General features: G+C 42.4%; 1 protein-coding gene across 2 annotated transcripts in view; it reads left to right on the top strand.

The window, feature by feature from the left end:
* The window catches only part of EXPH5 (exophilin 5), an 86,660-nt gene that overhangs the window by 38,886 nt on the left and 35,294 nt on the right, over window positions 1-12,480 (top strand). For both annotated transcript variants that reach the window (XM_008020760.3, XM_008020759.3), the window contains exon 2: window positions 11,872-12,032. In XM_008020760.3, coding sequence (XP_008018951.3) covers window positions 11,872-12,032 — 161 coding nt within the window. The remainder of the gene's footprint in view (window positions 1-11,871; window positions 12,033-12,480) is intronic.

Genomic DNA, 12,480 nt, shown 5'->3' with positions numbered 1-12,480 from the left:
TCTCAAACTCCTGGGCTCAAGCAATCCTTCCGCCTTGGCTTCCCAAAGGCGCTGGAATTACAGACATGAGCTGCCATACAATGGTCAATTTTTTAAATACAGAAAATATTGCTTTTTATCCTAGAGTAGGCAGTCTCTATCACAGCCATCCATGGAGTTGAAGTGGGCTTTATTATCCAGCTTGGCTTAAAAGCTGGTGCCATTATTTCGTTGCCTCTCTTTGAGTCCTAAAGGCTGCTGCTGTTACTGTTGTTGCTGCTTGCTTGCTTTATAAAGTTGACCACTTTTCCTTATCTGACCTTCCCTTCCTTCAGACTTCCGTGTATGATTTAACTTTACCCTTATGAAAAGAACAATATACTTGCTTGCTTTTTCTAATTCTTGCCCCTCCCTGAGTCTTGGCCATGGGCTGAACCAAAGAACAGGCTCTGATGTCAGGGACAAAGGCTCTCAAATAACAATCTTTTCAGAAGATCAACAGGGAGAGAGACCAGGCCCCGGATGATGAAGCTGCTGGTGCAGCCACTGAGCCACAAGGCTTTCTCTTCCTTCACTCTGCCTCTTTCTGACAGGGACTGCACAACGGTTGTTCTAAAACTTTCCCTGGAGGGTGAGCGGTAAGAAACCTGTTACCTGGAAGTATCACCTTTCTGAAGTAGGAGAACAGAAAGCCACACTCTCCCCAGGTGGTGAGTCTCTTAGGGCTTCAGGGTTTTGAAAAGGCTCTTGCTTGGACATCCTGATCCATCCTCCATTATGACACTGGCCCGACGTTTAAGCTCTGACTCGGGATACAGTTCCTGCCCCATCCTCTCCGTTTGTGCTTTTCTGTGTGTCGTGGTTGCTGGGCAATAGGACAAAATTATGTTTGGATTCCTGCGTGGGAGGAAAACTTTAAAACTGCTTTGATCTGCAAATCAAGGGACAAATTCACTTTCACAGGATTCGGTGTAATTGGAAACTTTATTCTGGGGTTGGCTGATGGCTGAACTTGTAGGAGATCAAGGGACTATTTGGCAAGACGTCCTTGAAGGCTGGAGTGGAGGGTTGATAGAGATTGGGGTGCCTAGCTGCCTGGAAGGAGAACAAGGTGTAACAAGATGGTCAGGTCAGCGAACATCAGCGAAGATGTAAAAGAAAAAAAAGGGTGTGTGTACAGAAGCAAGGGAGTAAGAAAAGTGAAAGAGAAATGTCGGAGACGTCAGAGAGGAGATAAAAACAGAAGTGAGAACATCAAAAAGAGGAATGGATGCCCTTGGCAAGAGGAGCTGATAAAGGGAACTATTTTGAGAAACATTTGAGAATTTTTCTGACAAGAAAATGGAAGCTATTCCTGGCTTAGGGAATTGTTTGTTTTCAAAACTTGCATAACTGCTCTCTCTTCAATCCTATCTGAATTCTCGTTACGGCCTGTTTAATTGGCAAAAGTCACTGTAAGTTTGTATCAATTGCATTGTTTATTAGTGGGATTAATAATACCCACAAACAATGAGATATACGGTTAGGAGAACATGGGTTTTAGACTCAGAGGCATGTGGGTTCACGTCTCAGTTCAGCAGCTCCAGCAGAACTGCCACATCCTCTCTGTAAATGAGGACGATGCTGGAGCGGTGTTAGGGTGAAGACTGGCAATAAGGACTGCAAAATCCAGCAAGTGGCAAGAGCTCAATTCGTATCATCGGTTATTATTTTTTATTGGTATTATTTCACCCGAAGACAGGGTGTTTGGCCAGATTATATCTGGAGACCTCTTTTGGCTTTATAAGATTTCTCAATGATTTGGATGTGATGTAGGAATGTTGAGGTTTTTCTGATCATAGATTTTAGCCTGGGAGATATCTTCATGATAACCTCATCTGTATCCATGTTTTTTTCAATTTATACATAACGAACTACCCCAAAATTTATTTTTATTTTTATTTATTTGTTTTTTTGAGACGAACTCTCACTCTGTTCCCCAGGCTGGAGTGCAGTTGCACAGTCTTGGCTCACTGCAACCTCACCTCCCAGGTTCAAGCAATTCTCCTGCCTCAGCCTCCTGAGGAGCTGGGATTACAAGAGTGCACCACCACGCCCGGCTAATTTTTGTATTTTTTGTAGAGACAGGGTTTCTCCATGTTAGCTAGGCTGGTCTCAAACTCCTGACCTCAAGTGATCCGCCTGTCTCGGCCTCCCAAAGTAGTGCCGGTGTTTCAGGTGTGAGCCACCGGTCCCGATCTCACCCCAAAATTTAAAGGCTTAAAACTACTTCTGTTTATTAGCTTAGCATTCTATGGGCTAGCCATTTGGGCTGGACTCAGCTAGGTGGATTGCCTGGGATCACACATTGGGCACCACTATGACAGCTTGGCTGGGTCTGGATGGTCTAAGATGCCTTCACCCACGTGTTGGGTAGTCAGCAATGGCTCTCTGCTGGGCCTCTTTCTGTGCACGGTCTCATCCTCAAGGAGACCAACCCAAGCTGCCTTATACAGAAGTCTCAAGGTCTCAAGAGGAAGAGAGCAGAAGCCGTAAGATACATTGAGGCCTGGATTCAGAAATCTCAGTTTCACTTCCACCATATTCTATTGGTTTTAGCAAGTGCAAGTCTGGCCCAGATTCCAGGAGGAGGTGAAGGGAGGTGCCTCTTAACAGCAGTTGTCCTGGGTCAGTCTCACTTCAAAGGCCAGAACTCTTTCTGTTTTGCTTCCTTGGTAATAGTAAACACAATGCCATCACTGACTACCCGAACCTTGAATTTTCTGGCTGTTAACTGTACCTGTTCATCCACTTTCCTGACAACGACTAAGAAAGAGGTTAAAGAGACCTCTCCTCAGCCGGTGCGGTGGCTCACGCCTGTAATCCCAGCACTTTGGGAGGCCGAGGCGGGTGGATCACGAGGTCAGGAGCTCGAGACCATCCTGGCTAACACGGTGAAACCCCGTCTCTACTAAAAATACAAAAATTAACCAGGCGAGGTGGTGGGGTCTGTAATCTCAGCTACTCGGGAGGCTGAGGCAGGAGAATGGCGTGAACCCAAGAGGCGGAGCTTGCAGTGAGCCGAGATCGCGCCACTGCACAATAGCCTGGGCGACAGAGCGAGACTCCATTGCCAAGGAGTGTACCTCCAGGAATGATAGGAATTGTGGAGGAATTCTTTGCAAACAGTCTACCCATCATTTATTCCTCTTCAACAAGTGGGGAAAGAAAAACCAAGAAAGTTAATTATTTGGCCAAGATCACCCAGCTAGAACCTGACACTGCTCCTGGGCTCTGTCTCCTCTCTGACAGTAACTCAAGAATAGGCCAGGGAGAGTTTCATTAACAAGGAGCAGACAAGTGGGGCCAACGAATTACTTACAAACAACGACTGGGAGATAAACGGACAGTTATCATTTACTGCGCATGTTCTAAATGGTTAGTACATAATTAATTTGTCATGGAGAAAAGATGGGCACAAAGCCTTGCTCAGAATAAAGACAAACAAAAGTAACAAGCAAAGGTCAGCAAGGACTAAGCTGGGAAAGACAGAGAGGAGGGGGAGGTGGGTGTCATAACTCAAGGCTGGAAATAAAGGAAAAATAAGTGTAACTCAGGAATAGGAATATAAGAGGAGTGGCGTGTTCAAGAGGTGCTAGGGTGAAATCCAAGGCAACATTTCGCAGACAGATTCATGTGAATGAAGAAAGGACATTTTGACTTGGAGCAGAGGGCTGGGCCTCTGGCCCAGCAAGAAAAGACCTGATTTAATTTAATCAAGTTGATCAGCCTCAGGGTAAAACAAATTAGAAGTGTAGACAACAGTTCCTTGTGATATGTTGAGTCAAGCTGGACTAATGAAGCAGGCAAGCTGTGTATTAGTAATTTCCCTGTATGTATGTCATTCTCAACCCTGAGGTTCTCATTGGCATAAAGTGGACTGTACGTCCCAATTGGCGCTGAATATATAACAAGCCCACGTGGAAGAGGAAGAGCCTTGTGCAGGCTGGTTGTCAAGTTGGTTGAATTCTGCTTACAAACAAATGTTGTCTTTGTCAAACTGGGACTAGCGGGAATAGAAAGTACGGTCCTCAAGATTCATGTCACCACATTTCCACTTTATTTTTAGATTTTTTTTTTACTTGCTAATGTCGAGCTTATTTGATCGTTTTTTAAAGTAAATGAACGAATCTAGACCACTGATTTTATAATTGTTGTGCTCCTTTTAGTACCAGAAGCTCAGTAAACCATTGTAAATGTACAAACTATACTTCCTGGGGATCTTGGGTGTGTAGGGTTAAGAAGATGAATTACAGGTACCCAGAGAGTTTGAGTTTAGACTTTTATGTCATATTTTCTCTTCCTGGGTCACCCTTACATCAAAGGCCAAAACTATTTCTGTGTTACTTCCTTGGTAATAGTAAACATGATGCCATTATTGACTACCTGAACCTTGAATATCCTGGCTGACGACTGTACCTGTTAATCACTTTCCTGACAGTCATCCCTAGAGTCATCCTTGAAATATTTCTGCTTCAAAAATATTTGAATTTCTTCAAAATCTTGCCCCTTTCATGTATCTGCATGCCACTACTGTCTGAATTTCATTTCTCACTATCTTCAGGAAACAAATACTAGCATAAACGTATCTACGGATTATTTATATTTTACTTCCAACAGCCCTAACCAGAGTAGGGTTTGTATAGCTGAACATTCAAAATTTAATCAAAATGAAAGTCAATCTCATCACAATAAGACGATGATCAAAAACAGGAAAAAAAAGTCAAAAACTTTCTTATTTAAAACACATAAGAAAAATGAGCTTTTTAAAATTAAACATTTCTTATTCCAATAAAGAACTCTGAGACACTGAGCTTTTTTTTTTTTTAAAGATGGAGTCTCACTCTGTCACCCAGGCTGGAGTGCAGTGGTGCAATCTCAGCTCACTGCAACCTCCTTCTCCTGTGTTTAAGTGATTCTCCTGCCTCAGCCTCCTGAGTAGCTGGGATTACAGGCGCCCACCACCAACCCTGGCTAATTTTGTATTTTTAGTAGAGACAGGGTTTCGCCATGTTGGCCAGGCTGGTCTTGAACTCCTGACCTCAGTGATCCACCTGCCTCAGCCTCCCAAAGTGGGATTACAGGCATGAGCCACCACACCCGGCTAAGACACTGATTTATAAATTGACCAAATATACAATTGCCAAATCACAAAGTATAATTACTAAACAGACCTAAAGGAAGAGTTCAAGCCTTCCTATTATCAAAGAAATGTAACATATTTTATTAAACAAAGAAAATGAAGATTCTTAAAAAGAAAAATAATTATTAACAATTATAAATAGTACCACCAAAATATTAAATTAGAAAAATAAAAATACTTGAAATAATACCTTGTCTTCTAAGGATGCCTAGTGGCAGACTTGTACTTTGCTGGTATAAATGATATTGGTGTAGCTATTTTGGTAGTATGTATAAAGAATGACAAAAAGGGCTGGGGTCTGTTGTTCATGCCTGTAATCCCAGCACTTTGGGATGCCAAGGTGGAAGGATTAATTGAGGCCAAGAGTGAGAGACCAGCCTGGGCAACAGAGTGAGAGCTCCAGCTCTACAAAAAACTAAAAATATTAGCTGGGCATAGCAGCGTGCAACTGTAGTCCTAGTTATTCAAGAGGTTGAGGCAAGAGAGTCATTTGAACCCAGGAGTTTGAGGCTGCAGTGAGCTGTGATGGCACCACTGCACTCCAGCCTGGACAACAGAGTGAGACCCTGTCTCTAGAAAAAATAAAATTTAACTTTAAAAAAAAATCACAAAAATGTTTTGACTCTTTGGCCCAATCATTCTACTTTTGTGTCTGACAGACACTATAAAAATAGAAAATGCACAATGATATTTATTACAGCAATATTTATAAAGAAAATTCTCAATGTCCTGGATGAGGAGAATAATAAATAAAGGATGGAAAACATACTAGCTTGAATATTATGCAAATACTTAATGATTGCTCTGAAGATGAGTGATGTTAAAGGTGTTATTTAAGTTTCGGTAATGTTAAGTTTTTGCAGTGTTAACTTTTGGGTTTTTAAAGATTATATATGCATGATATCTGTAAGTGGCATCTTCTTTTTTTTTTTTTTTTTTTTTTGAGACAGAGTCTTATTCTGTCATCCAGGCTGGAGTGCAGTGGTGCGATCTCAGCTCACTGCAAGCTCCGCCTCCTGGGTTCACGCCATTTTCCTGCCTCAGCCTCCCAAGCAGCTGGAACTACAGGTGCCTGCCACCATGTCCAGCTAATTTTTTTCTTTTTCTTTTTTGTATTTTTAGTAGAGACAGGGTTTCACCGTGTTAGCCAGGCTGGTCTCGATCTCCTGACCTCGTGATCCACCTACCTCAGCCTCCCAAAGTGCTGGGATTACAGGCGTGAGCCACTGTGCCCAGCTTGTGAGTGGCATCTTCTATGCACTTCTGTAAATCAGAAGTCTAGGAATCTTCCTTGATGTGTCTCTACCCCTACTCCCCAAAACGCCATTACTTGGGGGTCACTTTTCACCTTAAGTCACCCTGAACACTTTCCACTTTTCTCCAGCTTCCCCCCTACCATCCTGGTCCCAGCAAACACTTCTTTCTTTTAGATCCTACAAGTATCCCGACTGGTCTCCTGCCCTCCACTGGAATCTACTCTCTACCTGCAGCTAGGATGATCTTTCAAAAATGCAAATCGAATGTGTCTTGCCCCTGCTGAACCATCAATCATTGTTCCATGACCAAACACCAAACCGCGGAACCTTACCCCTAACGCTATGTTATCTAACAGCTGCCCCTCTTTCTGCTTGGCTTGGGCTTCCTCTCTGTCTCCGCACTCCAGCTACACAGGCCTTACTTCAATTCCTTACTTCTCTGGGTGTACTTGTTGCTCTACAGAGGCTACCCCTCTGCCTGGAAAGCTCTCTCCCAGACCCTTCTGCCATGACCCTTTGGCCTCATCCTTCGTCCTTCATTCTTCCAGCCCCATGTCATCTCAGGGAAATCTTCACGGGTGGTGCCTTAGCCCAGGTCCTTGTTATATGCTCTCTTAGCAGCTATTTACTGGTTTTTGTTTTGTTTTGTTTTGTTTTTTCAAGGCAGAGTCTCACTGTGTCACCCAGGCTGGAGTGCAGTGGTACGATCTTGGCTCACTGCATCCTCCACCTCCTGAGTTCAAGCGATTCTCCTGCCTCAGCCTCCTGAGTAGCTGAGACTACAAGCGTGTGCCACCACACCCAGCTCACTTTTTGTATTTTTAGTAAAGATGGGGTTTCACTGTGTTAGCCAGGATGGTCTTGATCTTCTAACCTCATGATCTGCGTGCCTTGGCCTCCCAATGTACTGGGATTACAGGTGTAAGCCACTGTGCCCAGCCTATTTACTATTTTTTTAGACCAGGTCTCACTCTTTTGCCCAGGCTGAGTGCAGTGGTGTGATCCTAGATCACTGAGCCTCCAACTCCTGGGTTCAAGGGATCATCCTGCCTCTGCCTCCTGAACAGCTGGGACTACAGGAGCACACCACTACACCTGGCTAATTTTTAAATTTTTTGTAGAAATGGGTTTTCGCTATGTTGGCCAGGCTGGTCTCTCACTCCTGGCCTCAAGTGATCCTCCCACCTTATTTCCCAAAGCACTGGGATTACATACAAGAGCAACCACACCCACCCCTATTTACTTTTTTATTGTTTCCCCCTGACACAGACCCCCACTCCAGCAGAATTTAAATCTCATGAAGGCAGGGACTTGTTCACTGTTCTTTCCCCAGGGTTCAAATGTGTGTTGAGTGAGTAAGTCATATTTACCACTATTTGTTACCTTATGTCAATATTGTTATTGGATTCATATCTGTCTCTCCCACTAGACTGTAATCTGTCTAGGGTGGGAGCTCACCACTGTATGCCACCATTGTATGCCAGCATTTGCACCATAAGAGGCCTTCCACAAACGTATATTGAATATTATATATATATCTCTCAGCATCCCAAGTAGCTGGGACCACAGGTGCAAGCAACCACACCTGGTTAACTTTTAAACTTTTTGTAGAGACAGGGTCTCACCATGTTGCCCAGGCTGGTCTTGAATTCCTGGACTCAAGCAATCCTCCTCCCTTGGCCTCCCAAAGTGCTGGGATTACTGGCGTGAGCTACCACGCCCAGCCTGGATATATTTTATCTCAATTGTGTGAGAAATGCAGCAGAAAAATCACACTGAAAGAGTAATATTGACTGTGTTCAGATTATGACAATATTACTGATTTCTTTCTGTCTCCAGAAAAAAAAAATTGATGGAAAAGTGACAACACAAATAAAAATTCACAATTAAACAAAAAGAAGAAACAGCTCCATGTATTGTAGATATTGTATAATAAAAAAATAAAATGAAAAATAATAAGCTAAAAATAGAAATGATACCTATAATTAATCTACTCTAAAACATCAGATGTTTTCAACTTTTTTTTTTCGGTGTGCCCAAAAGGGGAATCATTTTTACATAGCTAAAATCATAGATAAATGTTGTATTTTCATTTTCCTGCTTCATGTTATGTCATGTGCATTTTCCCAGGATTCTATGTTGTCTATATAATTATTGTTAGCAACTCAGTTGCTCAGTTAAATTAATGTTCTTGGGGTGGCGTTACTACTGTAAGATAAATTTCCTGGAGTGGAATTCAAAGTGTATGAGTACTTTCAGGGAAATACAGATTTCTGGCTTCATTGGCCAGAAGACAGAAAAGAAGCAGGCAGTGGTGGAAAATGTACACAACCGTGGAAGAAAAGCTTGAGGTACAATTAAGTGAACTGTGATTACTTTTAAGAGAGAGTCAGGGCTCGGCACGGTGGCTCATGCTTGTAATCTCAACACTTTGAGAGGCTGAAGCGGGAGGATCTCTTGAGGCCAGGAGTTCAAGGCAAGCCTGGGCAACAGAGTGAGATTCTGTCTCTACAAAAATTAGTCAGGGACAGTGGTCCCAGCTAAGGAAGGAGACCGCTACTACTCATGCTGCCCTCCTCCCCTCATCTTGCCTAGTTCACAAGACAGGAGGAAAGAGAGAAAGCAAAAAGTTAGAAAGAAACAAAAGTAAGATAAATAGCCAGACAACCTTGGCACCACCACCCGGCCCTAGGAGTTAAAAAAAAGTAATAATAATAATATCAACCCCTGACCTAAACTACTTGTGTTATCTGTAAATTCCAGATACTGTATGAAAAAAAACATTGTAAAACTTTTTATTCTGTTGGCTGATGCATGTAGCCCCCAGTCACGTGTCCCACACTTGCTCGATTTATCACGACCTTTTCACGTGGACCCCTTAAAGTTGTAAGCCTTTAAAAAGACCAAGAATTTCTTTTTCGGGGAGCTCGGCTCTTAAGACGCGAGTCTGTCGACGCTCCCGGCCGAATAAAAACCTCTTCTTTCTTTAATCCGGTGTCTGAGGAGTTTTGTCTGCGGCTCATGCTGCTACACAGCTACTGGGGAGGCTGAGGCCAGTGGATCACTTGAGCCTAGGAGGTCAAGGCTTCAGTGAGCTATAATCGCACCACTGCACTCCAGTCTGGGCAACAGAGTGAGACGTTGTCTCTAGAAATAAATGCAGAAATAAAGAAAATGTGTAAAAAGAAAGTCAATATTACATCAACCCTGTATGGGGGAAAATGTTGTTTATATGAAACATTTCTAAGTCAAGTAACTTGACTGTCTCCTGAAATGAGACTGATGTTTTCAGAAACAGAGAAAGGTGGTGCCAGCTTTTGGGGAACTGACAATTAGGGAGGGCTCCAAGGAAGGGGAGGTCGTGTACAAATGTGGGTCATTAGTAAGCGAGGTGTTCATAAGTTAGAGGCAGCCAGTATTGGTTAGAAGCAGATACTTAGGATTTCTTAGTCTGCTCTGTTAGTAAATGAAGTAGCAATAGAGACAGGAGTACCAGGCAGCAGAGGGAGGAAATGGCAAAAAATTTGCATTGAGGCACCAATGCAAATTCTGTAAGTTGAACATGTTGATTGCTGTCTAGTGCTTTGCAAAATGCAAGTCTGGGCAGGGTGACCTCTGGCTCCTTTCTTGAATATTTTATAAAATAGCAGTATCATAGCCCCAAGCAGGAGCCTAAGTTGCAGCCATCTCAGTTCATTGCCTTTTAACTCCAGATTTGCCACTTCGCAGATATCTTGCTCTTCAGTTCCTTAGCAATACAAAGACCCTAACACTGTGCTTTACAGCAGACCCTGGATAAAGGATAACAGCTGCTGAGCCACACGGAATACTTTCCCAAGCAGCAGAATCTCCCAAGGTTGGAACCCAACAACTTGCCTAACTTTTTCATTAGTGCTATCTAAAAGCAACCACTCTATAAGCCTTGTCATTATGTTCTTCAGGCTCCACTTTCTGTTCATTTTGCCTCCGTCCAGGAACATTTCCCTCTGAATTAGGGACCTCTCATTTCCAAACAGTTCTAGAGTCCTCCTTAAATAGAGCAAAATGATCTACTTTGAAAAAAGTATTAATAAATCACAACAACTGGTGATTTAATTAAGAACTTAAAGCAGCATTTTCATTTGAAAGAGAATTGGGCAGGAAAGGGGAGGAGAGAAGAAAAAAAAGGAATAGGATTTCAGGCCACATGTTCTGACAATATGGGGCAGACATATTTGTGTGCCACCTGGCTTTTCTGTCCATCTCAAATTATCCCACTACCTTTGCATTAGACCTGTGCTCACTCATGGGCTTTTGTGTTTTTGTGTGTAAAGAACTTCATTATCTAAGACCATTATATTCGTCAGGGTGCGGTGGCTCACGCCTGTAATCCCAGCACTTTGGGAGGCAGAGGCAGGGGTGATCATTTGTGGTCAGGAGTTCAAGACCAGCCTGGTCAACATGGCAAAACCCCGTCTCTACTAAAAATACAGAAATTAGCCAGGCGTGGTGGCGGGCGCCTGTAATCCCAGCTACTCAGGAGGCTGAGGCAGGAGAATCACTTGAACCCGGGAGGCAGAGGTTGCAGTGAGCCAAGATTACACCACTGTTAGCTTTTATCTTTGACCACTGGATGGACAAGCAAGTATCCTATTTGTTACATTCACTGTTGAATCCATTGCCTACCTGGGGCCTCATAAACACTAAATTGATTAACATTTCTCAATAAACATTTAATGAATTAACAAGTGAATGAATGAGTAATCGAAATGAGAATATTCTAGTTTCTACATGTTATTAGAACATCTATCATTCAATTGCATTATTAGGTCAGGTTTTAGCACATTGCTTAATCCAGGTTGTCCTCATCAGCCTGATGATTAGTTTAACTACTGGCAAAAACTTTTACTTTGCCATCATATTTACAAGAATACTAAAAAAGAAAAAAAAAGAATATACCTAAAATACATTCAGTGTTGAAAGGGAAATTCTGATTAGAGCCATTTTTTTTCTAGACTCATAGATAATGCTGCTCCTCCATTAGGTAAAGTTTAGCCCATCACATGAATTGGCATTAGATGTGAATGAATTTAAGGAGTGCATTGAGGCTGGACCAGGTGGCTCACTCCTGTAATCCCAGCATTTTGGGAGGCTGAGGCATGCAGATCACTTGAGCTCAGGAGTTCGAGACCAGCCTGGGCAACATGGTGAAACCCTATGTCTACTAAAAATAGAAAAAATTAGCTGGTCATGGCAGTATGCGTCTGTGGTCTCAGCTACTTGGGAAGCTGAGGTGAGAGGATCACTTGAGCCCAGGAGGTGGAGGTTGCAGTGAGATGAGGTTGTGCCACTGTACTCCAACCTGGTGACAGAGTGAGACCCCCATCTCAAAAAAAAAAAGTACATTGATTTAAGGATGAGCTTGATGTTAAGAAAATAAATAAAGACTGCGCTAATGTTTTTATTTTATTTCAGCAAACTTCAGAAGACAAAGAGGGATATCAGATGGCTTCAGGGAGTGACTGGTGAATGGTTTGAAGAAATTCAAAGAAAAAAGTTTTGCAACGAAACAGATGTTAGCCAGATGTTAAAACAACCACTTACATACAGGCTAAGGAAGGAGATGGCAAAAAATGGTAAGAAAAAGACTTTAGATTTAAAGTTGGTTTCTTTTTTTCTGTGGCATAGTATTGTAGATAATGGCCCACTGGATCTCCAATGTAACCAATCCATGTTTAGAAATATTTTAAAGTCGTAAGCCACAAAAGTTTATAATACAATATACACTTAAAAAAAAGTGAACTGAAATTTTACTGTAATAATGTCTTGGGGTTTTTTGTTTTTTGTTTTTGTTTTTTTGAATCGGACAAGATAGCATAGTGGGTAGGAATATAGACTGTGATGTCAACAGAGACCTGGATTCAAATCTACTCTGGCTCTATTCATGTGAGTCTGTTCAAGTCATTTACTCTCTGTAAACCTCAGTTTCCTCATCTTTAAATGGATACAATGATACCTACACCTCATAAGGTGGTTATGAGAATTAAGTAAAATTATGTGTATAGTGTATTAAGCTGGGCGGGG

The sequence above is a fragment of the Chlorocebus sabaeus genome, chromosome 1, assembly GCF_047675955.1.
Source record: "Chlorocebus sabaeus isolate Y175 chromosome 1, mChlSab1.0.hap1, whole genome shotgun sequence".
NCBI lineage: Eukaryota > Metazoa > Chordata > Mammalia > Primates > Cercopithecidae > Chlorocebus > Chlorocebus sabaeus.
The sequence above is the reverse complement of the archived record's forward strand: the minus strand, read 5'-3'. Positions and strand labels throughout refer to the sequence as shown.